General features: G+C 37.9%; 5 protein-coding genes across 5 annotated transcripts; 4 read left to right on the top strand and 1 right to left on the bottom strand.

Moving 5' to 3' along the window:
* The first annotated feature begins 1,152 nt into the window (after positions 1-1,152).
* LOC141847030 (protein TIFY 5A-like) lies at positions 1,153-1,884 on the top strand. Its single transcript, XM_074735023.1, has 3 exons — positions 1,153-1,274; positions 1,391-1,490; positions 1,642-1,884. Exons 1-3 carry the CDS (start codon positions 1,153-1,155, stop codon positions 1,882-1,884), a joined length of 465 nt encoding a protein of 154 aa, XP_074591124.1.
* Positions 1,885-2,449: 565 nt separating this feature from the next.
* On the top strand, positions 2,450-5,905 carry LOC141848058 (1-acyl-sn-glycerol-3-phosphate acyltransferase-like). The gene is made up of 5 exons (XM_074736171.1): positions 2,450-2,737; positions 4,757-4,906; positions 5,022-5,120; positions 5,202-5,294; positions 5,383-5,905. The coding sequence occupies exons 1-5, from the start codon at positions 2,450-2,452 to the stop codon at positions 5,629-5,631; spliced, it is 879 nt and encodes a 292-aa protein (XP_074592272.1). The 3' UTR covers positions 5,632-5,905.
* A 7,038-nt stretch (positions 5,906-12,943) lies between these two features.
* LOC141847363 (senescence-specific cysteine protease SAG39-like) lies at positions 12,944-14,084 on the top strand. The gene is made up of 2 exons (XM_074735400.1): positions 12,944-13,403; positions 13,492-14,084. Exons 1-2 carry the CDS (start codon positions 12,944-12,946, stop codon positions 14,082-14,084), a joined length of 1,053 nt encoding a protein of 350 aa, XP_074591501.1.
* Positions 14,085-18,566: 4,482 nt separating this feature from the next.
* LOC141847454 (senescence-specific cysteine protease SAG39-like) lies at positions 18,567-19,709 on the top strand. The gene is made up of 2 exons (XM_074735500.1): positions 18,567-19,026; positions 19,117-19,709. The coding sequence occupies exons 1-2, from the start codon at positions 18,567-18,569 to the stop codon at positions 19,707-19,709; spliced, it is 1,053 nt and encodes a 350-aa protein (XP_074591601.1).
* Positions 19,710-22,764: 3,055 nt separating this feature from the next.
* LOC141848049 (uncharacterized) lies at positions 22,765-24,307 on the bottom strand. Its single transcript, XM_074736158.1, has 3 exons — positions 24,218-24,307; positions 23,261-24,141; positions 22,765-23,188 (listed from the first exon to the last, which is right to left on the bottom strand). The coding sequence occupies exons 1-3, from the start codon at positions 24,292-24,294 to the stop codon at positions 23,100-23,102; spliced, it is 1,047 nt and encodes a 348-aa protein (XP_074592259.1). The 5' UTR covers positions 24,295-24,307; the 3' UTR covers positions 22,765-23,099.
* Positions 24,308-27,072: the final 2,765 nt, after the last annotated feature.

The following is a 27,072-nucleotide window of genomic DNA, read 5'->3' on the forward strand; positions in this document are numbered from 1 at the left end:
TCGTGCACGATCTACAAACGATGTCTCCATCAAGCATGTGAGCTTTTACGCTTTAAAATGTCACTAATTCAATAAGTGCTATTGTTAGGGCTTTATGTATAATTGAATGAAACTTTTGTTTTTTCGTCAAAAATATATTTACAAACAATTTAGGTATATATCTAAAATCTAAAAATAAGCTGATTAAATTTTCACAACATATGTTTATTCTACTGTTTCTCTTGCTTATCTAAATCTTTTTAGTAGTGTAAATAAGACCATTTACTCTTTCATGAAATGGAAACAAACTAAGGACACATAGGTTCATGGGAATCTTCTATTGAGACATAAAACTCAAATGTTAATAAAGAAACTTAAATAACTTTAATTCTACACCATTCCAAATAATAATGATGATGAAATTCAAAATACATATAAGAATAATTAAAAGAATCAAAATTCAAATCCTGCTAAAGATAAAGGAAGATTTCATTTTCATGATAGGAAAAATATTTATTAATAAAAATTACTACTTTTTATTACCAAATTATATGAAATTACATATGGAATAGCAAATTTTTATTTTATTTTATTATTTAAAAAAAATGTATCAAACAAATTAATTGATAGTGATGAGATGTTGGATTTGTTTTGTGCAGGGCATGTGAAGTACTCATGCATCCAACACAAGTTGGCGGTGGCCATGAGACTTGTTGGTTGATTTATTTGATCTTAATGAAAGAAATTTAGTGATATCATTTTTAATTAGAAATTTATACCACGAAAAATTTTTAAAATGAATCTCTACACCTCTTCACATCGAATCAAAATCAAAATCAAAATGAAACGGAGAAAGAAAAAAAAAACTAAAAAGAAAAAACAGAGGGGACCCCTACAAACAGTGAAGAAAACGACCTCCATCTAATTTAGGAACAAAAAGAAAAAGAAAAAAAAAGAAGAAACATATCCCAAACTTAAATCTCAATAATCAATCACGTGTTAGTTTAAAGGAAGAACTCGTGTTGTTCACGCCCAACCTTCGATTCCTCGATTATAAAAAGCAGCAGTAAAACCACCATGCATTGCATCAATCTGCTTCGTCTATTGATCCATCAAGAAATATTTTTAACAGCATTTTTTTTCTTCTTCATCTTCTACTAGGAATCGAATTGAATGGAAGAAGAAGAAGAGAATGGGGAGGTGTGTGACACAGAGTTGTGCCTCAGCCCCATCAGCCAGCGCCAGAGTTTGAGTTCTTCTTCTCCTCCTTCCTCTTTGGCTTTGGCTTCACAAAGGTGAAGGATTAAGCACTAGATGAGCCTTGAATCGTTTGTTTTTAATTTGTTTGTATATATGTTTTTCTTTGTTTCTGTTCAATTGAGTCTGAATGGTGAGTGTGGATGATGAGAAGGGGGGAAAAAGCCCCAGAGTTGAAGAAGCAAAAGGGCGATGGCAACATCACTATATTTTACAATGGAACGATTTGCATATGTGATGTTACAGAGATCCAGGTACAGCTTTTTTTATGTTTATTTTTTTCAAACATTTTGGCAGTTTAAAAGTCTGGAAAGAACACAAGTTTGAAAGTTTCAAAATGAGATTTCTGGCAAGGCAATTGTGAAATGTTCTATGGCCAATTTGTCGACAAATTTATAATGGCAGGCAAGAGCTATTATAAACATGGTAAAGAAGGAGATGGAGGTGGAAATCAACAACAACAACAACAACGATAACAAAAGCAATACCTTGGAATGTTTGCAAGTTCCTAGCGGATCAAACACGACGGGATCATCGATGGCAATGGTGACGGTGGTGCCATCGCTATTGCTGAACCAAAGCCCGTCGATGAAGCGATCACTGCAGCAGTTTCTGAACAAGAGGAAGACGAGGAGCGATCGACACTAGGAAGACGAGGAGGATCGACACAACCGGAAGCCGGACCTCCGATTAAAAACAGGAAATAAAAGATCGCTCACCTGGAAGGGCAGAAGACGAGAAGGGTTTGGAAGCGAAGCCCGTACGACGTCGAAGACGGCCGAGTTTCGTCACGCGGTGGCGGGAATTAAAGGCGCTAGGGTTCTAGAAGCGTTAAGGATTTATATAAATGTGATAATTAGGTTTTTTATTCTCTTGTAATATTAGCAAGATCTAATTAATAAAGATATTTCTTTGTATATAAATTCTAAATTTGGAATTATGATATATGAGCATCTCCTATTCTCTCTCAGATCCAGCTATCAACTACATTTTGTTTCCGTCCTCAAGAACAGTGGAATCCTTCCCCAATCCTAACTTCGCTGCTCCTCCTCCACAAACTCCTCATTTAGCTACATTTTCATACCTAATTTTGCATTCGTAGATTTCGCATTGAGTATTACTTGCGCTTGATTCCTTCTCCGTCTTCAAATTTGAATTTTCGGATTTTTTTTTTTGTGAGGGAAATTTGATCGGCGAGGGGGGAGGGGAGGTGATGGATCGGCCGCTGCTCAGTTCGCTGTCGAAGGGGCGTCGCCCGGGGATCTGCCTCGACGGGGTGTTCCGTCTTCCGGAACCCGAGGAGGAGGGGGACGGTGGCGGGTTCGTGGACGACGATCGGTGGGGAACGGTCGCCGTGTCGGCCTTCCGGATCTTGGCGTGCTTCCTCGCCATGATGGCCACCACTTTGGCGTGGGCGGTGGTCATGCTTTTCATGCTTCCGTGGCCCTACGAACGGATCCGGCAGGGCAACCTTTACGGGCATGTCACCGGGCGATTGATGGTAAGTCCTGTGATCAAAATTTCCCCCTTCGCTGGTTGATTCCATTTCTGCAGATTCCAGTAGCTGTGTTCATGTTTGCCTACTTTCTTCTGATAGATTGGGGAAATCTTTTGAATCCTTATCGTAATATTTTGAGTTTTCCAATCTACAATGCCAATTTTCCCTTATCAATCTCTTTGATTCTCCATAGTAGATTCGAATAGTCAACAATATCATTCAATCATAGACGGATCATTTAGGCTCAATTCAGAAAACCAAGATCTCAAAGCCATGTTAGATTTATATTGAGAATAACAAAAGGGTTTCGTTGGTATACAATTAATCAACTAATGATTTTATTGTTCAGTTTATGAGGGGGAGCACTATAATATGATTTCTAATCAATCTCATGAATTTGGAGAATTTTATCTGAAGTAGTGAAATAACTTTTAGGATTTGAAATCCCTTGAAAATCATACCACATCAATTCACATCTTATGGAATTAAAATCCCACGAACCAAACAATATCTTGTTCCATTATTCACTCATTTTGTGTTGGCAGGTGTGGAAGCTCGTGCACGCCGCACTGGCCAGCTCGATGCTGAAGTTTTCATCAGTTGACTAATTTGTTTTCCTTGTATTCTCTCTCACTCTACATTGTTGTGATCCTCATTATCCTTCTTTTGACCATGTATCTTGTTTATCTACTATTTCCAACTAACTTACTGTTGGTAACAATACCATATGAAAATTTGGGGAAATTGTAAAATTTGACAATAGAATGGAAGTTCTCATTGTGAAACTTTCCTAATTTCAGAAAAGATACAACTATGGTCCTGAGTTCCAACTTTATATATCCATCCTATGTAATTCAACCAAGTATTAATACTTGGCTGAGTTGCTCATGTTCCAACCTAAATATCCATGTTCTTTATGTTTTATCCAGGACATATTGAATCAACCTAGTATTGAGCTACTATAGTTTCTCTAGTTATAAGATGTTGATATGTCCTGTGAATTTCTGGTGGATTGACAGTATAGTCATTCTTTGTGAGATTCTCCAACCGGAATAAGATCATCCTATTATAAAAAAATGATATCATGGTTGCTGTAACAAACAAGATAGGCACTGATGGGATCCTCTTTGAACTCAAGTTCAAGTAGAACTGTGATCCACACTTATGCTTTTAGAACTTAAGATTTGTTTGTAAACCTTATCTGATACACATTCTTTGAACCCTACCCTCATGTTAGTTTGCACATTGGATTAATGAGAGACTTCATTCATGCATACAATTCACGATTGCAGCTGGACCATAAGGAAATATATCTCTGTACATGTCTTCCTCTCAATGATCAACAAGAACCTCTTTTGAGCTAGATAAGTACATTGTTTAAGAAGGCAAGAAAAGAAATGTTTGACATGAACAAAGATGGTGTTTTTTTTTAGTTTTTTAACAGTGGAAGAAGATACACAGTCGGCTCTCTTCTAGTTGACGACGATATAAAGTGAAGATGAGGGAATTTCTTTGCACCCTGTTGGTAGTCAGAATTTGCTAGGATATCTGAGGGTACTTACTTTTGTCAATTGAGCAAGTTTCTGAAATAATGGTTCGATTAATATGCATCACAAATCTAGCCTGATTGTTAATGATTTGTTGGTTGTGTTACCAAACAAACTAGGCCCACATCTATGCAATTTTTGCGGAAAACCTATTGCACCATTTGTGAATACATCACAAAAGTAAAGCCGCTCAGACAAGGCAAACTCGTTAAAGATGCATCAATGATCACCCCAAGGGGAACTTCATTCATCAAATTGAACTATAAAAACCTTGATCAACCAGTTTTTTATCAGCCAAAGATGAAAATAGGCAATAGTTCATCAATACTAAATACGTCCAGATAATGTAATCCAAAGCAGCCATAACAAGTTCTCAGGAAATATGAATCCTTTTATGCGCATGGCATACAAATCTTGAAATTACATTTCCCTTTATTGTCTAATATCTTCTAATGCATTCTTTTGGTTCTTGCAGCTGTGGATTCTAGGAAACCCCATAAAAATCGAAGGTTCTGAGTTCTCCGATACAAGGGCTATATTCATTTGTAACCATGCTTCACCAATAGACATCTTTCTTGTTATGTGGTTGTCCCCAATTGGCACTGTGAGCATAGCAAAAAAAGAGGTCAGCTGAAAAACTAATTTACCTACCAAACTTCTTATCCTTTTATACTAATCTTAAAAGTTCTGTTTTTCCATTATACCTCGTTGAGTGCTGACAAAACACTTCATTGTTCCAGATTATTTGGTATCCACTCTTTGGTCAGCTTTATGTCTTGGCAAACCATCTCCGTATCGATCGCTCCAACCCTGCTGCCGCAATTGAATCACTGAAAGAGGTTGAACTCACTAATTAACAAGTTTCTTCAACGGCCAACTTGTATGGAGTTATATAATGAACCTGTATTTCTTGAACTCAGGCAGCTCATGCAATCATGGACAACAACCTTTCACTTATCATCTTTCCAGAAGGCACTCGATCCAGATCCGGAAGGCTTCTTCCATTTAAGAAGGTATAAATATAAATATCCCTCAGTTTCCTTGGACATAAAGAGATACTTGTGCCTGTATCAATCCTTATATCAGTCAGTTTACTTCAAGGGTTTCATCCGCATAGCACTGCAGACACGACTGCCAATAGTTCCAATGATTCTCACTGGCACGCATTCAGCTTGGAGGAAGGGTACTTTGAGGGTTCGACCGGCACCTATCACCGTAAGGTATCTTCCTCCAATGGAAACAAATGATTGGAAGGCCGAAAATATCAATGAATACATCGAATTGATTCAGGCATTGTATGTCAAACACTTACCAGACTGTCAGAAGCCATTGACACCAGATGTCAGTTAGAAATTCAAGTTCTAAGCTCTGCTGTGTAGGTTCCTTTCTTCTTTATTCCATTCATTGGTGTAGTTAAAGATGATGGATTGGAATTTTCTTGTAACAATTTGGAGAATTATGAATGTTGGAGTGTAATCCTTAGAGGGAGGGGAGGAGGATAATTTTATTGTTTGCAGTGGTATTTCCAGCATCCTTTTGAACTTCCATGATTGAATGGTGTCTATAACTTGTAAAGCTTAGAATTAGGGTTCTAAAATTCTTCCAGTTTGTACTGTTAGGGGATTCGAGGAGGATCAAATTGGCAGGATACCTTAGAATGACATTGTTTTTATATATGTCATGGCAAATGTATTTAATATGCATGAAGAATTCACTACTTATGCAAGATTTTTAATTTTACAATTCTAGAGTTGTAAAATTAAAAATTAAATTGATAAATATCAAATTCAATTAAGGGTGTTATTACTAATTAAAATTATTATGTTGCCACATAATAAAATAAATAACCTCTTTAAATCTTATTAATTGAAATGCTAAATTATTATGTTGCCAGGGCATGATTATAAAAGCTCCTTTATCTAAACTATAAGTAAAATTCAACTTTACCTAATAAGAGATTAAAATTACCGGTCAAATTAAATTTAATCAGTAAAAAATTTATAATTATTGATTATATCTAACTTTAGTATGTAAAAATTTAAAATTATAGGTCAAATATAATTTTGACTCGTAAACATTAAATATCGTTGGTCAAATATAATTTTAGATAGTAAAAAAATTTAACTTTCATAAGTCAAAAAAATTTAATATTATACCAATCAAATCAAACTTTAACTAGTAAAAAATTAAATATTATTTTTTAAAATTTAAAATTACCTACTTAAATTTATTTCGATAAGTAATTTTAATTATTTACTGGCTAAAATTATTTTTTAACAGATAGTTCTAAATGTTTACCTACCAAATTGATTTTGAATGGAAAAAATTTATCATTAATCTCGTTTTTTTCGATAGCGGCTTCTCACATTTAGCAATAGTACGGTCAAACAAATCAAAGCGGGGTGAGTTAATCTATCAAAAATTTAGTAGGATAGAGCGGGATGGAACAACTCAACTCGAGATAGATTAAGGATTAAACGGGCTAACCTATGACTTATCAAAAAATTATATATATAAAGTTGAAATTTTTACATTTAGTTGAAGATTAGGTGGGTTAAGCTCATGAGTCTATCAAAAAAAATTAAAAATTTTAAATTTAGTTACAGATTAGGTAGGTTAAATTTATGAGGCTAGTAAAATTTTCACTTTTATTTTAAAATTTAGAAAAAAAATTTCAATTTACAAAATAATTCAAGCTCAACACGGGTTGACCTGTGGATCATGGATTTAGACAAACCAACTCATCTAGATTTACCTTAAAATAAATTAATAAAATATCAACCTAATTTATTTAAATTATTTAACAAAATGAATATTTAAGTTATTTGACAAAATGAATCAATGCAGGACAGTTCTATTCAGAAAATATATTTGACAGGAAAATTGAAAAAGTTAATTAAATATGAAACAACAAATATTCTATTGAATTTAGTAGGAAAATTTAATTCAATTAAAAAACATATAATATATTTTTAGATGATAGAATAGAATCCACCAACACGTGGCATTTGTTGGTTCTAGGTACACTAGGCAATCTCATCCATGCACATAATTACAAACTAATATTTTATTCAATTTCCAAAACACGGAAAATATATTTTCCTTTCGATATTATTGTCCTATTAATATTTTATTTTCTGATTATATATATATATATATATATATATATATTTTATCCGATATATATTAAAATTGAGCATTATAAAATAACATTTTTAGATTTGACGGGATAAAAAATAATAATAAAATTGAACATTTGTGGATAATTTTAATAGCATAAAATAATACAATCTAAATTTAAATTTTAATAGAAAATATTAAAAATAAATGTTTTAAATTTAGTAAAATAAAGATACGACAGATGAGAATTAAGTTTAATAGAACGTCTATTGTAATTTAAAAATCTGAACACCTTAATCACTTTCGAACGTCCGAAATAAATAAATAAATAAATATATATATATATATTATTTTTATTTTTATTTATAATTAAATTATTTAAAATTTTTACTTTAAAATTTAAGGATTATGTTATAGTATTAAATATAAAAGAATTTTGAAAAAGAAAAAATTTTAAGTATTCATGGAGTGTGTGAGATTGTTATACCATTTTTTTTTTATTTTACACACTTTATGAATAACTAAATTTTTTTATAATTAATATTATAATTCAATCCTTAAATTTTAAAAATAAAATTTTAAATGAAAAAATAATAAAAAATAAAAAATATTGTTCCTAACTTTAGTGTCCGGAAGTGATCAGGGCTATCGGACGTCTCTTGCGTCCGAATTCTTATCAAATGTATTAAATGACGTAAATAAATTCTTATCAAACTATTTATTCATGAGTTCGATTAATTTAATTCTGAAACTAAAAAAATTAGTTTCGTGGTAACAAGAAATTAATGAATCAAACTCATTACTCAAACTGAAATTAAACTACAAAAGAGAGGGAAAAGGAGAGTCATAGGCAGCCAACTATCACCGTCTAGTTGAGGTCGATTTAATCCCTTCTTCAGCAAGCACTCCGTCAGTGAAGTCTGACATTGCTATTGCTCTTCTCGCCTTCACGTACCTCTGCTTTTCTTGCTGGGGGTGGCTTGGCGCTGGGCGTTTCCGGTGGTGGCTTCTTTTGTGGCCGCCGAGGGCCTGGTACGAAGAGAATCCTTTTCCGCATTCTGAACACTCGTAGCGGCGCAGATCATCCGTCGAAGGCGTCGGAGGGGGAAGCGGCTCCTTCCGCCGTTGGTGTTCCAGCGCCGAGGACAAAAGCTGCAGAGACTGCTCTTGCTCCGGCGTTATCCCAGGGAACGAGATTGGATAGCGCTGCTGCTCCTGCATCGTCAGCGGAGGCGACGATCGGGGAGGAAGCACCGCTTCTTGCTTTGCGGGTGGCAGCGGCGGAACCCCGCGGTGAAGGGCGAGCGAGGTGCGCGACAGCATGAGAAGGCCGCAGATGCAGTCCACCTCATCTTGACTGAGGACAGGAGACGGCGGCGGCGGCGGCGAAGAGCGACGACGGCGCTCCGTTCGCGGGCGCTTTCTAACCCACAAGACTGGCAGCGAGCAATAGAGAAATCTGACGTCGGCCATTGGAACTCTCTCTGTCTTTCTCTAAACAAGGAATCCAGAAAGAATACGATGAAGGATTTCGAATGAACAGTAAGAGAGTGTCTATTTATAGATGGAAAATGAGAGAATCAACATTCCACCGGCCCGCCATTTTCTTTAATTTTCAAAATTACTCAATAGTTTAGTGGCGGGGGACCGGCCTAGACCCGGATCTGACTCGGACTCAGAACCGGGTCTACGGACTGGGTACTCATCGACCCGGTTCGCTGGCCGGAATTGTAACCGGCGAGCAATTAGACTCCAGATGATGTTAATCAGGCTAGGCTTTACTTAAAGTGATTTTTTAAGTAGAGAGGGATCAATCAATCATGTTGTTTTGTGGAAAAATCATTATTTTGACTTCTTCTATAATTCTGCTCTGTCGTAACCAACTCAGTCATGCCCCGGAAGCAATCAAACTAGATTTATTGGAATCATTTGAGGCGGGTGGAAAAATTGATCATGTCAAAATTAATATAAAAATACTAATAATTATTAAATTATGATTTACATATTACTTGGAATTTGGCTAACTACATTAAAATCAAACTTGAAATTTGGCAAGCTTAGAAATCCAGCATCCTAGTTAGAGCTACGTATAGTTTCACAGAGTAACAAGTTATACAATAATTTAGTCTCTGAAACTGAATCAATTTGTTGATTCATCTATTAAAATTAGTGAATTGGTCATAGTTACTTAAGGTGTGACTTGTGAGACATTAAAAAATATATAGGTACTACGAGACCTGAGGCGTATGATGTAAGATGAGATGCACGACTTACTGAAGTAAGATATCTTGAACCTTAAATCCTAAATTCTAAATTCTTACTTAAAAATAAATTCTAAATTGTTACTTAAAGTAAAAGACTCTGAATATAAATTTTTACAATTCAAACACACATGTAGAGAATAATTATCAAAATATTTCACTAATAAAATTATGATCCATAAAATATTAAATAATAATATAAATGTAAAATTTACTAACAAATAAATACCTTATACACATAATTCAAATTAAAAAGAATTCAAATATTTAAAATATCAAAATTTTCATCATCTTCCTCAATCATAATATCATCATCATATGTTTCTATAATTGAATTTTCATCGATTTCTAAAACTTCAGAGACCCTTAAAGTTGGAAGCCTTATGAACTGACATATCAATGCCCTATTATTTTTTTCTGGCAAATTCTTTGTGTAGTTCTGCCAACTTACCCTATTTACAGCTCAAACTATCTATCAACAAAATAACCAAGATATGTATTTTTATGAAAAATGAATCAAAATATTCCTGGGATGAAAACAGAAAATTTCATATGGCAGATTGTGACTTAAATGTGTGCTTGAATGTAATTCGGTGGTACTATCTAGTCTTAAGTCCTATTGTCTGTCATCTCTCAAACTCTTTTGGCAGCTGTGTTGGAAGGAACATGATCAAATTCCAGGTCCTTTTTTGGACCCTAATTGTCTTTTAAGTTATCATCAAATTCCATGTTCACTTGGTTTTTTGTCAAATTGATATTGTTTATCTGAATTGACAGTCTTAGAAAGCGGGATCAACAGTTACTGTCAGAATAGGAGAGTTCATTTTCTCAAGGCACTGACTCTCTGATTTCAAGAACAAAAACTCCAATACACTAAAATTAGAGGAATTCTGCTTTTAGAATGGTGTTGAATTTCAATTGATAGTTAAGTTGACTTCTAAGTATGCTATGGTGAGAAAGTAACAGTATTCTATGTTTTCTAAAAGATAGAATGCTAGATACTTGTGAGGCTAATTAAACAAATAAAATGATTTTTAGTAGCTATGGAATCCTTAACAAATAAATGGGCACCTATCCCAAAACCAATCAAATTTTCTCTAAATTAACATTGTTTGGGTTTTACACTGGTTCCTAATAACTAGGACATTTACTACCTTGATCTCATTAGTTTGCTGCCAAGCTGATGGAGACAAAGAGGACAATTCAATTATTGAGGTTTCTTGAACTATAACTTAATTTGAATATGACATACATTTTCAATCTTCATATCATTGGATAATATACTTTTCTGGTCAGTTGAGCTTATGATAATCGTTCATGCAGGTGGCCCATGGAGCTCCTTCGAGTCCTATCTGTGAGTCATATGTTGTTTTCTTCCTGAGAAATTACTTCAAATAAAAATACTATGTTTTCATCTTTACATTTATTTTAGCATTTTTGAGAAAATTGAAATTCGTTGCTGCAAATTCTTATTCAGCAAACAGCAATGGAAGAAATAGCGACCTTTCTTCTCTACATGTCCAGTTAGCTAGCTACTCAAGAAAGTGAAGCTTCCAAAGCATCGATCTCATCAGATACTAGAACTTCAGTTTGTTCTACTTTGGCATCAGATACTATTGGATTAGTACCATCTAATACAACAATCCCTAAGAAAATTAAAGCTGGAAGTATTATTACCAAGGTGAGTCGTAGGATTTCTTATCTCCCACTTTTGTTTGAAAAAAAAAAAAGATATACTACCAATTCATTGATTCCTTAAGCCACTTTAATAGTTGGGATGTTGAAAGTTTTCTTCTAGCTGCAAAGTAGAGGGCATGGTTGGAATGTAACAGCTCTGCTTCTAGCCGTATTAGTGGGAGCTTCACGCATCGGGTTGTCCTAAATTTTAAAATATTAGTTTGTTTCCTCTATCATCTATAGGTTACAATTTCTATTCATTATTGTTTTTCCGGGGCCATACCTTATTGGTGCTACATGTCAGTTCTATAACAATGGTAAAACTCAGAACTCCAACAGAGTTACCATAATCTCTGAAGATGTTGATTCATGAGAAATGTGTTCGTAATGTGATGCTTCTTAAAACCCTTCAGTGAGATTCAAATTAAGGCTTCCCTTGATGCTTCTATTCAGAGTGTCCATTTTATGAACTTGTCAAGTTATACAGATGGTAGGCCTTTTTCTAAGGACAGTATGATATCATGATGGTTGAGGAACGAGGATAACTTCTCTATGCAAATTCGAAAGGAAGGATAATTAGGGTTTTATAAAGTTCATCTTCAGTTCAATCGATAGAATATCCAGTAAATTTAGAGTTGAAATTAGATGGATGAGAAGTAAAAAATGATACGTCTTCACTATAATAGTTAAGAGGGAAGCCATTGTCCCTGGGGCAATGGTGCAACGGTAGAACATCCGGGTTGTGACTTAGGGACCCATGGTTCGATCCCCAGCTACGATGTATTTGCAAGAATTTTTTTTCAAATGGGGAACGCAATCAAAGGATGTTGGATATCTAGATTGACCGCTGTATGCGCTTCCTGATTTACTTTGGTAGTCGGTGGGAAACTTCCGTGGGACCGGACCAGCCACCCCCAGGGATTGAGTCCAGCTTCCTGATTTACCTTGGTGGTCGGTGGGAAACTTCCGTGGGACTGGACCGACCACTCCAGGGATTGAGTCCACGAGACTGACTGAGATTTATCATTTTTTTTAGAGGGAAGCCATTAAAGGAAATTTCACTGTGATAGATAGAGGGAAGTGCTATTTGTCATAATGTAAAACATCAAATACTGCTTAGAATAATGCACAAGAAATTTAAAAGTAAAATTATGGTTGAGGTCCAGACTCGGCCATAAAGCATTTGAGAAGTTTCAAGTTCATAACTAAAAAATTGTACATATATGTTACAATTTTGTGCGCACGTTCTACCGTTCTATTGTTGTATTTCTGAAAACCACCACTGAGCATATGCGCTTTAAGATTAGTGCAGAGATTTATAGCACTAGATGCTCCATGAATGCCAATAAAATAATTGTTAATAATTGCCAACGTCTTCAATCACGAACAGAACTCTGCGTACGATCTTCGCCAAGAAGAGACGTGTGATATTTCCAATTAATTAAATTAATCTCGCAATGCAACGTACGTACTCTACGGCACGCAGCTGCTAGAACAGAGCAGAGCTATAAATAGTCGAAGCCCATCGCTTAATCCCTCTCACTAAGCTTCAATTAGTTGATCAATTAGCTCATTAATCTCACTTGCTAAAGCGTACGTTGCGAATGGGTGGAATTCCGGGCGACGCCTTCACCGTGAAGCAATGCCTCGTCGTCTTGGCGGCCTTGTTCGCTGTGATATCAAGCACCGCTTGGGGGCGCAAGCTGAGTGACCCGGAGAGCACGTCCATGGCGGAGAGGCACGAGCGGTGGATGGAGCAGCACGGGCGCGTCTACCGCGACGACGCGGAGAAGCAGCTTCGCTTCGACATCTTCAAGTCCAACGTCGAGTTCATCGACTCGTTCAACGCTGCCGGGAAGCGCAAGTACTCGCTGGGCGTCAACCAGTTCGCCGACATGACCAACGAGGAGTTCAAAGCTTCCCACACCGGCTTCAAGAATATGATCGCGGCGAGGCCGATCAGGAAGGGAGGATTCAGGTACGAGAACGTGTCCGCAATGCCGACGAGCGTCGACTGGAGGACCGAAGGAGCAGTCACTCCCGTCAAAGATCAAGGGCAGTGTGGTATGCATATATATGTGCATAATTTGGAGGAATAATTTAGTTAATTATTATTGCTCGAACTGAATCTGCGTTTGCACGAGCAAAACAGGATGTTGCTGGGCGTTCTCCGCAGTGGCGGCGATGGAGGGCATCACCAAGCTCACCTCCGGCAAGTTGATCTCCCTCTCCGAGCAGGAGCTGGTGGACTGCGACGTCCACGGCGAGGACCAAGGCTGCAACGGCGGCCTCATGGACGACGCATTCGAGTTCATCATCAGCAACAGAGGCCTCGCCACCGAGGCCAAGTACCCTTACCAGGCCACGGACGGCACCTGCAGCAAGCAAAAATCCTCCCCCTCTGCCGCCGCCATCAGCGGGTACCAGGATGTGCCGGCCGACGACGAGGCGGCGCTCCGCAAGGCCGTGGCCCACCAGCCGGTGTCGGTGGCGATAGAGGCCAGCGGGTCGGCCTTCCAGTTCTACAACGGCGGCGTCTTCACCGGGGACTGCGGCACTGATCTCGACCACGGCGTCACGGCGGTGGGTTACGGCGAGGCGAGCGACGGCAGCAAGTACTGGCTGGTGAAGAACTCTTGGGGGGCCGGTTGGGGGGAGAAGGGCTACATAAGGATGGAAAGGGACGTGGACGCCAAGGAAGGGCTGTGTGGCATCGCCATGCAAGCTTCCTACCCGACTGCTTGAAGTCGTTAGTTTATATATTTGCATGCGCGCATACCCTTCCTTACCTGCAAAGACCCTGTTGTCAATTAGTGTGTATGCATAGCTCATTAAAAAAAATTAATAAATTTACGACAAATATTAACGATCTTCATAGTAAATTAATAATAATTTTATGATGAAATATATTTTCATCGTAATTTTAAATTATGATAAATTTATAACGGAAATAAATTTATTATAGAATTAATAACATATTAAATTCATCACAAACTTCATTATGAAGAATATTTTTATCATCAAATTCATCATAAATTAACGACGAAAATATATTTGATCGTTAATTTACAACGAATAAAATATTCATCATAAATTTAGCGATAAAAAATAATTAAATTCATCGATGATTCAATGATGAAAGAATTATTTGTCACAAATGCGTGAAGAAATTAAATATTTATTCATCATATTTAAATGAATGATGAATCACATTTTTGTCGCACAATGAAATATTAATTTGTCGCATTTAAATTGGTGATGAATAACCTTTTCATTGCCAAATTGGTGATGAAAATGTAATTCGTTGCCAATTTGGCGACGAAAATTTATTCGTCGCCAATTTAGCGACACATTTGACAACGAATGTGGATTCATTGTCAAATTAGGGCATAACCCTAAATCTCGATCCATTTTCTTTCTTTCTCTCCCTTTTCGCACAGAGCTCTCCTTGCACGTTGTTGTTACCTCTCCGTTGTTGGTGTCGGATCTCTCCAACGAGCGAAGACCGACATTGCCTATGATATTCTCCCTCTCCTCTCACGTCTCTACCATCAAGATCTCTCCCCCTCCCCGCACGGTGTCGATGGCCAGCTGTAGGCGAGGTGTCAGGGGCCAACCCCCACTGGCCAAGGGTCGTAGGCCAGCGACAGCTGGCCAGGGGCGCGGGTCGAGGTATGGTGGCTACTGGCCAAGGGCCGCAGCCCACATCCCCATAGCTACTGGCCAAGGGTTGCAGGCCATAGTCCAGTGGTCGCTAGCCAAGGGTTGCGGGCACAACGATTGCTGGCTGGGGGATGGCGGTCGCGGGGGGTCATGGTCGGTGTTCATCGCTAGCCATGGTCAGTGGTCGTCGTTGGACGTAGTTGGTGGTCGCCGCGGTCGATGGTCGCTGACCACGATCAGTGGTTGTTGGCCGCAAGCTCTGCTGGCCAACTGATTACGAGCTCGTCTGTTTGCGAGCTCTTCCTCACCGTGAGCTTTGCTAGCTTCGAATTAATTAAGCCCTGAGTAGCTTTAAGATTTTTACTTTTTAGGATATTAATTTAGTTTACTACAAATATTTATTTGTGCATATTTTATTTAATTATTGATTTTGTAATGTTGTTTGTGCGGTCTATAATTTACATGGACTTAAAGTAATTGCAGAGATATTCGTCTTTGTTCACCGCCTTTAGGTATATTTACAATAATAGTTATTTTTGGATAGTGAAAATTATTTAGTTATAACAGTGGTTATTTGAATATTAGTTTTTGTTATTTCAATTTAGTAAGAATTAATTATGTTTATATAATTGATGAGAAAGTCTATACTAGTTTTTATTTATAGTAAATAACAGTTATTCCAATTTAGTAGAAATTAATTATATTTTAATATTTTAAAATATTTGGGTTAAGAAAAAATACAGAGAGCAAGAAGTTAGATATATAAAAAAAACTTATCTGAACGTAGAGATTTAACTGATGAATTTATTGTTGGATTAAAATAATTTTTTAATTTTGCTTCTAGTAATTTTGAGTTTATGAATGGAGATAAGATAAGATGTCCATGCAAAAAGTGTCACAATGATAAATTTTTACAGTGTAATAAAGTTTGAGAACATCTTTATAAATTTGATTTTACCCTCAATTATTATAATTGAACTTATTATGATGAATTGTTCATATCTAATGAGGATTATGGATATAAAACATACAAATCTCAGTTAATGGAGATCAGAGTTATTATGATCAATTTAATCCATATCAAACGATGGTAATTAATACCATGGATCAGAATTTTATTACTGAACTGAGTGGTGTAAGTTTTAATTTTTCTCCAACAGTTAAACAAATGTTTATTGCTTATGCATCACCGTTGGAGGAGATAGAAGTACCAGGAGTTCATGAAAATGTGAATAATGAATCATATCTCTAATCTCAAGAATTATCAAGTGCTACAGATGAACCAGTGTCGTATGGTTGTGACAATTACGCTAAACTATCTCTCACAGCAAGACTGTTCAAGGTAGAGCATAATTGTTTGAAGATTATTTTAAAGATTTTGTTCAAGTTATTAGAGAAACATTGCTACGTGATCACATAATTTCCAATGATTTTTATAATATAAAAAAACTTATGAAAAACTTAGGTATTCCGGTGGAAAAAATTAATGTTTACAGAGCTAGTTGTATGTTATATTAGGGAGATAATGAAAATATAGAAGTTTGTAAATTCTGTAATCTAGCTAGATATAAGAGTACCAGAAGGAGTCAACAGCGATGTATAACATATGCTTTGCTATTTTATTTGCCTTGAACTCCTAGGCTACAAATACAAAGACTTTATGCATCAAAGCCACTACTCAATATATAACTTGATATGCAACTCATGAAACAGAAGAGGGACTAATGTGTCATCCATCAGATGGAGAACAATGAAAAAAATTTAATAAAACATATCTTGAATTTGCGAATGAGATTCAAAACATTTGGTTAGGTCTCTGTACTGATGGATTTACTCCATTTGATAAATCAGGAAGAAAATATTCTTGTTGGCCAATTATTATAACTCTATATAATCTTTCACTTAGAATATGTATGAAAACACCGTATATATTTTTAACATTGATTGTGTCTGACCCACAAAATTCGAAGAAGTTAATAGACGTTTATATGTAACCATTGACTGCAGAGTTGAAACAATTATGAGATGAAGATTTTCCTATATATGATGTGTATACTAATCAGATGTATTTGTAATAAAGGCTGCTATTTTTTGGACCATAAATGACTTTCCGGCTTATGACATGTAATCGGAGATGGAGTATCACTGGAATTTTAGGATGTCAAATATGTATGGAGAGATCAAAATCAATCAGATTGAAATATAGGAAAAAATTGAGTTATTTTGATTGTCATAAATAATTTTTACCACCAAATTATAATTTTAGAAGGAATAAAAAATTTCACTAAGAATAGAATTGAAAGAATACCCTCGCCATTGAGATTAACATGTCAACAACTTGGCCGAGATGAGACTGGCTGAGACGGTTTTGGGGACCTCAGTCGAACCTCGGCCAAGCCCAAGCTGCGTTCGAAGCACAATCAGAACCTGAAATGACGGACTTATCACTTTGATGGGGTTGGATCCGTGTTGACTTGTCTTGGGGCAGTCTTGACTCATATTGCCACACCGATCTAGATCTTATCTTCGCAGGACTCTTGATTTTACCCCGCGAGGAAGCCACGTTCTTCCAAACACCCACATCACTGACATACATATGTTGAGTGGTTGAATGGTTTGAGCGCATTTTTTTGTCGCTTGAATTTTTTTTTTTTGAGGAAGTTCCTGTATGAAAATTCCAGAACTATTTATTTATGCTAAAAGTGAACTTTAAATAAATCAGTAACTGGAATAATTGAGTTAATGTATATTTGATTCAAGTGTTAACAAAGGCCAGGAAAGACCATAAAAATGGAAGTACTCTTAATCGACTTCCATCAGTTTTGCAACTGTGACCTAATTACTTGAATCCCAGAGTTTAATTAGCAGTTGCAGTTGGTCACCAACGCCAACAGAGGGAAGCTGAAGCCAGATGATACACTTTGATGTTGTAGGTTGTGTCTATCGATATCGGCCACGGAATGCCGAATTGTCAGCATAACTAACGCGAAAATAATGTATAAACAACTTGAGCTTATGGGATCGATCACTTGAACAAATTTAACATAGGTTGTAAATATAAACATATCTTCCTTATAGATAACCGTGAAAATGATCATGTGAAACCATTGGAGTGGTAGATTTCATCTTTTGTCAAGTGAATATAAGCATATAGATTGATCTCTCTGTCTGGGTTCTAGGCTTAGTCTATGCTACAATTTTGTGCACATGTTCTACTACCGTTCTATTGTTGTATTTCTACCACCACTGAGCATATGCGCTTTAAGATCAGTGCAGAGATTTATAGCACTAGATGCTCCATGAATGCCAATAAAATAATTGTTAATGATTGCCAACGTCTTCAATCACGAACAGAACTCTGCGTACGATCTTCGCCAAGAAGAGACGTGTGATATTTCCAATTAATTAAATTAATCTCGCAATGCAACGTACGTACTCTACGGCACGCAGCTGCTAGAACAGAGCAGAGCTATAAATAGTCGAAACCCATCGCTTAATCCCTCTCACTAAGCTTCAATTAGTTGATCAATTAGCTCATTAATCTCACTTGCTAAAGCGTTGCGAATGGGTGGAATTCCGGGCGCCGCCTTCACCGTGAAGCAATGCCTCGTCGTCTTGGCGGCCTTGTTCGCTGTGATATCAAGCACCGCTTGGGGGCGCAAGCTGAGTGACCCGGAGAGCACGTCCATGGCGGAGAGGCACGAGCGGTGGATGGAGCAGCACGGGCGCGTCTACCGCGACGACGCGGAGAAGCAGCTTCGCTTCGACATCTTCAAGTCCAACGTCGAGTTCATCGACTCGTTCAACGCTGCCGGGAAGCGCAAGTACTCGCTGGGCGTCAACCAGTTCGCCGACATGACCAACGAGGAGTTCAAAGCTTCCCACACCGGCTTCAAGAATATGATCGCGGCGAGGCCGATCAGGAAGGGAGGATTCAGGTACGAGAACGTGTCCGCAATGCCGACGAGCGTCGACTGGAGGACCGAAGGAGCAGTCACTCCCGTCAAAGATCAAGGGCAGTGTGGTATGCATATATGTGCATAATTTGGAGGAATAATTTAGTTAATTATTATTGCTCGAACTGAATTAATCTGCGTTTGCACGAGCAAAACAGGATGTTGCTGGGCGTTCTCCGCAGTGGCGGCGATGGAGGGCATCACCAAGCTCACCTCCGGCAAGTTGATCTCCCTCTCCGAGCAGGAGCTGGTGGACTGCGACGTCCACGGCGAGGACCAAGGCTGCAACGGCGGCCTCATGGACGACGCATTCGAGTTCATCATCAGCAACAGAGGCCTCGCCACCGAGGCCAAGTACCCTTACCAGGCCACGGACGGCACCTGCAGCAAGCAAAAATCCTCCCCCTCTGCCGCCGCCATCAGCGGGTACCAGGATGTGCCGGCCGACGACGAGGCGGCGCTCCGCAAGGCCGTGGCCCACCAGCCGGTGTCGGTGGCGATAGAGGCCAGCGGGTCGGCCTTCCAGTTCTACAACGGCGGCGTCTTCACCGGGGACTGCGGCACTGATCTCGACCACGGCGTCACGGCGGTGGGTTACGGCGAGGCGAGCGACGGCAGCAAGTACTGGCTGGTGAAGAACTCTTGGGGGGCCGGTTGGGGGGAGAAGGGCTACATAAGGATGGAAAGGGACGTGGACGCCAAGGAAGGGCTGTGTGGCATCGCCATGCAAGCTTCCTATCCGACTGCTTGAAGTCGTTAGTTTATATATTTGCATGCACGCATACCCTTCCTTACCTGCAAAGACCCTGTTGTCAATTAGTGTGTATGCATAGCTCATTAAAAAAAATTAATAAATTTATTCATAGCTCATTAAAAAATATAATAAATTTAGGATCTTCATAGTAAATTAATAATAATTTTATGATGAAATATATTTTCATCGTAATTTTATGATAAATTTTATAACAGAAATAAATTTATTCTAGAATTAATAACATATTAAATTCATCCAAACTTCATTATGAAAAATATTTTTATCATTAAATTCATCGTCAATTAGCGATAAAAATATATTTCATCATTAATTTACAACGAATAAAATATTCATCATAAATTTAGTGATAAAAAATAAAGTCGTCAATGATTCAGTGTTGAAAGAATTATTCGTCATAAATATGTGATGAAATTAAATATTAATTCATCATATTTAAATTGATGACGAATCGCATTTTCATCGCACGATGAAATATTAATTTATCGCATTTAAATTGATGATGAATCACCTTTTCATTGCCAAATTGACGATGAAAATGCAATTCACTGTCAATTAATTAGCGACGAAAATTTATTTGTCACCAAATTGGCGATGAATTTGACAACAATGAATGTGGATTCATTGTCAAATTTAGGACATAACCCTAAATCTCGATCCCTTTTCTTTCTTTGTCTCCCTTTTCGCACAGAGCTCTCCCTGCACGTTGTTGCCTCTCCGTTGTTGGTGGTGGATCTCTCCAACGAGCGAAGACCGCCATTGCCTATGGTATTCTCCCTCTCCTCTCACGTCTCTACCATCGAGATCTCTCCCCCTCCCCGCATGGCGTTGATGCCCAACCATAGGCGAGGTGTCAAGGGCCGGCCCCCGCTGGCCGGGGGGCGTAGGCCAGCGACAGCTGGCCAAGGGTGCGGGTTGTCGAGGTATGGTGGCTACTAGCCAAGGGTTGCAGGCCACAACCCCACAGTTGCTGGCCAGGGGTTGCGGGCAGAATGGTCGCTGGCTAGGGGCGGGCAGTCGTGGGCGGCCATGGGCGATCGTGGGAGCAATTCAATCAATATCGATGAGCATACACACAAATTGATAATTTTTTTCAAACACTTAAATTTTAATTTATTTTAAATTATTTTATTATTTTTAGCAATAATTTTTTAGGCCAAAGAAATGGAGACTTACACATTTCAAAAAAAAAGACTTGAAACGAGGATAGAATTAAAACAATTAAGATTTGGATTACAATATAACTTATATTCTATTAGTAGATATTATTAGTTGTGTATCTGTTGTATCTTTATATGTGTTTCTAAAATATTATTATTTTAATTTTATTTCAATTTTTTCATAATAATACAGGACAAATATGAACTTAAGCTAGCACAGAGAAATTTAAGTGCTAGTGATGAAAATGATGGATCTGAGCCCTCTATTGAGAATGATCTTAGTTTATAGCTAGAGAGAAGTGGGGGATCCAAAGGGGGGAAGGATGTTGGGTATGAGTAGCATAACCCATAAAGTTGCTGGTACATCTTCTATCACTTCTCCAGCCGTAACGACACAAATACATAATTTGCCTAAAGAAGTTAGCCATTTGAAGGGCATAATAATGCAAAGGATCAAGAAATGAGACAAAGGAACAGGAAATTAGTGAATTGTGTCGATAACAAAACTTGATCATACAACATTTTCAATTAAATTCTAATCTAAGTTAGATTTCTCCCACTCCTCATGATGATGATGGTGGTGGTTCTTCATAAATTTTTTTTATGTATGAATATTTTTTTTCTCAAAATCACTATTTTAACATTTGTTATTTCATTAAATTTGTAAATTCTTCATTTATATATTTTTTATTAATACTATTAATTTTTTTGTAACAGGATTGGTGAGGTCAACTAATGTATTGTAATTTGGAAATTCATATTAGAAGAAGAAAATCTTTACCTATTTAGTTTATAGGTTTTTATTTTTTTATGAATGATATTTATTCTTTCTTTATTTTCTTGTGCAGGACGAGAAGACATATGGAAGGAGAAGGGAGCAGTGTCTCTCAAGGAAAAAGACGACAACGATGATTTTGTATCTTTCTCTCGTCTTGAAACTTCTTGATATTGATTTTTGTCATTTGGATGATCTAGGTGACTTATTGATATGTATTTTGTCATTTGGATTTTGTATCATGATTTGAAGGCATGTTTGATATGGATTTTGTATTATGACTTGAAGGAATATTTGATACGGATTTTATGTCATGACTTTAATTTTGTATTATGACTTGAAGTAATGTTTGATATAGATTTTATCATTTTTGATATTTATATGTGATATGTATAGAGTTGTATAAATAGGTTGTTGCCCCTGGGGCATAGCTGAGTTAGTTAAGATGGAGCAAAGTTGCTAAACTGGACAAGGATCGAATCTCGGTGAAGCTGAGGTAATGTCCTCCTCCGTCGTGGTCAATTGTAATTTTCCGATTTACCTCTTCACAGATGGTCGTGGGGTTGCCGAGGTGGCAGATTTCACCTTTTATTGAAATATAAATAGGTTGTTTGTAAAATTTGGATTGATCCAATTTGATCATTTATTGTATATATAAGAAAATGAAAAAATAAGCAAGATGGGTGGGGGAAAAAATTATGTTTTGCAATGAATTCTACGACGAAAGTGATTTCATCGTAAACATATCGTAAATTACTGTGTATCGTTAATTAGTGGCGAAAATCTATTTTCGTTATCAATTTGCGATGAATGTATATTTAGTCATTAATTTATGACAAATTTGACGATGAAAATAAATTTTATCACTAAATATTACGATAAAATTTTATATTTTCATTGCAGAACTTGATAACGACTTAATAGCAATGAAAATTTATTCATTGTAATTTTCGTAGCAAAACCTTTTATGACGAATTTATTTATAAGATTCATGATAAAATTCATCTTTAAATTGTAATTTTTTTTCTTCAGTGTGCCCGGATGGTCTTCAGTGTTGATGATAGCTTGTAAATGTATGCATGTGTAAGTACAATGCCCATAACACACGCTGAAGCTTGTTTCATGCCCACTTAACCATAGTTTTCCTAGCACCAAAGCCACAAAACAAGAACATACAAATCCCATGCACAAACAACATTGCCAAAGATTCTTGGTGGTTTGATTATTGTATTTATTCTTCATAAAACCTAAACACAAGAAAGGCCGCAGCTTTGTCAAGGACAGGCTTGTGAGAGATTCATCAACGCAGCCAGTAAAGTTACAGTTCATTTGAATGACAAAAAACTGCTGCCTCTTTCACTTTTCTTCCAATCCAACTACTGTGCCTACTTCTATTTCTTCCTACTAGTTCTAAACCTAACACATCCCTCCATTTTAAGGGTTCCATAACTCATCCTGCAATTTTGGAGCTCTACAGCATTGCCCCCTGTCAGATGCTTGCTCACAATGTTGTAGCACACTGCCTGCAAAACATAGCTCATCACTACCTGCCTTAGATTTTAGTATACAAAATTTTAAACTTTCTACCATTTTACCATGTAATAACTCTTCAAAGGGATGCTGACTTTGATTTGGTCCTGAGATTTCCACTGTGTTTATGTCGGCAGATGATTCTGCTCCGCGAGGCTCGATAACAATCTTGCTTGGATCATCCGAACTGACTGTGGAGGTCATCTGAGGATTCTCTTTGTTAGCAAGGAAAGGAGCCAATGAATCCTCTGCTTGGGATTCATCAACTGCTGCATTTTGAGGTGCAGACTCTGTAACTTTTGGTATTGTTTCATCTGTATTGAGCACAGAAGAGTTATGAGCTGCAGATTGTGGAAGGTTAGGGGGCGTCAGCAATTGGTTTGCAGATTTCGACTCTGCAGGGGGTTCGTTCCTCTGGACGGGCAACACGACATCGAATGATGAAGAGGCAGGAGGACCGACTGGTACTGAAATGAGGGCCTGACTAGGTTTGTCAACTGCTAAATGTAAGTTTCCAATCGGCCTTGCCATGGGAATCAATGGCACGATATCATTCTCTTCTGAAATTGGGACACAACGATGTGGATCAAACACTATACCCTTCAAGACATGACCGGTGCCAGCTACTTTGACAGTTAGCAGATAACCAGCCTCAAAGGTTCCATCCAGTGTGCCACACACACTCTGGCCAAGCAGACCATTAGTCTTTTGGCTTGAATTGGAGGCAGAATTAGGTTGAGTTGGGTTAACTTCAGAGTGGTGCACGAAGCAGACACTTCTCGAATGGACAATTGGATTGAAATCGATCTTTGGAAGAGTGTGAAACGGAAGAGTTTGAGGCCTCATGCCAGAAAAGGCAGCAAGATCAACTTGATTTGGAGTAACCTGAATGCCATGACTTGAATTCGTAGCCAGATATGGTTGAGATGAAGTAGCAGCTTGAACCCTGAGAGCACAAATACTTTAGTTGAATTAGTTCGACAAGCACAGGTTGCCAGCCACATAGACTATCTAAATCATACTTTCGGGGACGCCCACGTTTGCGCTTCAAAGGTAAGTTCACGGGAACAGGGACAGTCTCTTGATTCTGTTCAGCCATGTCAGTCCTAAGTTGAAAAGTCCTGTAAAAAACATCAACAATCCCTTTCTTTTAAGAGAAAAACAAACTTTTATGTAGCTTGTCATCTCCTCTGTTGTAACAGATGTATGCTGAACAGATTCAACAAGTGATTATAGAACTTTCAAGTTGCATGTTCCCAAAGAGATTATATCAAAACTTGGTCGAACACTACATCACAAGCCTTGCCATTTTCATAGATCTATAGTATAGAACAAAAAAAGGAAAAGAAACAGTGCTTTGGCACGCTGGTACCACTCAGGCGTGCCATGCTTGCAATCCATACTTTGGTTGCCAGGTGGGTAACCAACTATGATTCGACTCGATAACTCAAATTCAACTGACTCTGAGAATTGGCACTTAGACTCGGCTAGCTCGAGAAATCTACATTATATATTTTTTAAATGCATGAACAGAATGCAACAATAAGTTTAATCTCATTATAATGAGCATGCATTATTAACTATGCAATACTAATAACGAACAGTAGATAAACTTCCACAATCTAGGTTGCTCAATAGCAATCTCATTATTATTAATAAGCATGCATATTTATTATATAAGTATTAACGACGTGATCTATAAATGCAATAGCATATATCTTGATTCATATAGTACATTCATACCTATTGATTTGGTTTTCTATTATTCGTTGCTCTGTTGCACTGCAGTAATACGAAAATAAAAACATATATACTTAAAATTAATTTGAGTCAAATCAAAATTTATTTAATTAGTGGACCAAGTGAACTAAAAATAATCTGATTTGCTATAGTAGAAATCTGAACGGGTCCGATTCAATAGGAATTATGTTTTTTGGGTGTTGGTTTTTGGTTTTCAGCTGGCGCGTGGAGTTAGGGTTATTGTGACTCCTCTTTAAAATTAAAAAGTCGCGACTTCTGTCCCTTGTTCCTGCCCGCACCACACTTCTTCCCCCGATCGCCCCATTGTCGTGATCCTCCGCGACCAGCAACCGACGCTCGATGCCGCCGCGCCCTTCGCCGCCCACCGAAGAAGCACAAGGCGAAGCCCTAGCCGTTTGCCTCTTCCCTCTGCTCGTGTTTGGTCATCGCACGTGAGAAGATGGAGCAAATCTCATCAACACTCGTCGCTCTCCTCTCCCAGATGCTACCTTCTCCTTGCCGAATCTGGCCTTAATTGGCGTTAACCCGCTGGAAGAATCCTGGCGTCGAAGAACCTTGTCCTCTGCTCACGCGAGAGGATTTTTTCGCCGGCATTGCTTCTTTGCCCGACACCGCACACCAAGTGAGGAGGGCTCTCACTGCGCGAGAAGGTTCTTCCCCGCAGGTTGGACTCCTATGACCGCTGCGACGCTGTCTCCTTCCCTACCGGTTTAATAGGAAACCTCGTGGACTGAGGTGAGATCCTGTTCGATTGGGATTGATGGATTTTGCTCTGTTCTGTTGAATTTTGGTGAGCGTAGGTTTGATCTGCTCAGGATTATCCGTGATGTTGGGGATGGTGGTCTGTGCGTAGGTTTGATCTGCTCGGGATTATCCGTGATGTTGGGGATGGTGGTCTGTTGCTTATTGTCTGAATCGGTAGAGTTAGGATGTATTAATCTGTTGATTGGGAAATTGGTTGGAGTTAGAATCTGATGATTTGCTTATAGTTGGGTTGGGTGGATCTGCTGGTTTCGGTTGAATGGGCTAGGTTCTGTTTGGTTGGATTGGTTGTGATTGTTGGAATTGATCTAGAGTGAGGTCACTGTGAATGTTGTTAGGTGTTGTTTCTATTTGGAAATCAAAGGTTGGGATTTCTGAATGCGATTTTGAAGTTGTTGTACTGTCCTGTTTAGATGGGGTTGAGACCGAGTCTGTTGGGTCTGGTCACGATCTTGAGGATGGCGATCTGTTGGTTGCTATTACGATTGTTGGTTGCTGTGGGGTTGTTCGTGTTTATTTGAATCAGTGGAAGGTTGATCTGTTGTGAAGTTGATTTTATTAGGATTGTAGCTTGTGATTCTGTTAGATTGATCGACTGTCATTTCTAATCTGTGGAGGTTAGTTGTGTTAAGTTGATTGGGTTAAGGTTAACTTGAATTAATTGGATAGTAGGATCCGGTTGAACAGATTTGTTGGATCTATCGACGGATCGGATATGATTTGATCCGGTTAAGGTTAACTCTAGATTCGGTTAGGGTTTGACTTGTTGTATAATTTAAAATATATGATTGTATTTAGTGGTGATGTATGATATAATTTGTAGGACCCTAATTGGTGGATCCTGCTATGTACGAGGATCTTATTTTGGGGGTTCTTGTATCGGTATTCGTCATACCAGGTGGGTGCTCCTGTGCTTGGTCAACACAGGTCTATTTATAAGTGCATGATTATTTTAGTTGTTAATTACCTTGTGATAATCTTGCTAACTTTGTTGATTAATGTTGATATGATCCTTTGCTTACTCCTATGTAGTTGCATTTTACTGTTTTACTGTGAATGATGACTTGTTCTGGTTGTTGTTGATTATGCCTGATTAGATATAGGCCTAACTTGTTGAGTTGAGCATCATGACACATACATGATAGAAGTAGGTGTCGATCATGATTGTTATTATTGGCCTCACTTGACACTGTATGATAGTGGCACCAGAGTGAGAGCAACTGTTGCACTAAGTTAGGTGCAACTAGGACTTGCTAGATAGCCCTCCTGTGATATTTTACCCGCTCCCCACTCGATTAGTAGTGGTTTGTTGTTGGAGTGTGTGCAACTTTTCTATCGTGCACCCCAGTTCACT

This window comes from Curcuma longa, chromosome 16 (genome assembly GCF_044706935.1).
Source record: "Curcuma longa cultivar G26 ecotype Majalengka, Jawa Barat chromosome 16, ITB_CL_G26_1.1, whole genome shotgun sequence".
Lineage (NCBI taxonomy): Eukaryota > Viridiplantae > Streptophyta > Magnoliopsida > Zingiberales > Zingiberaceae > Curcuma > Curcuma longa.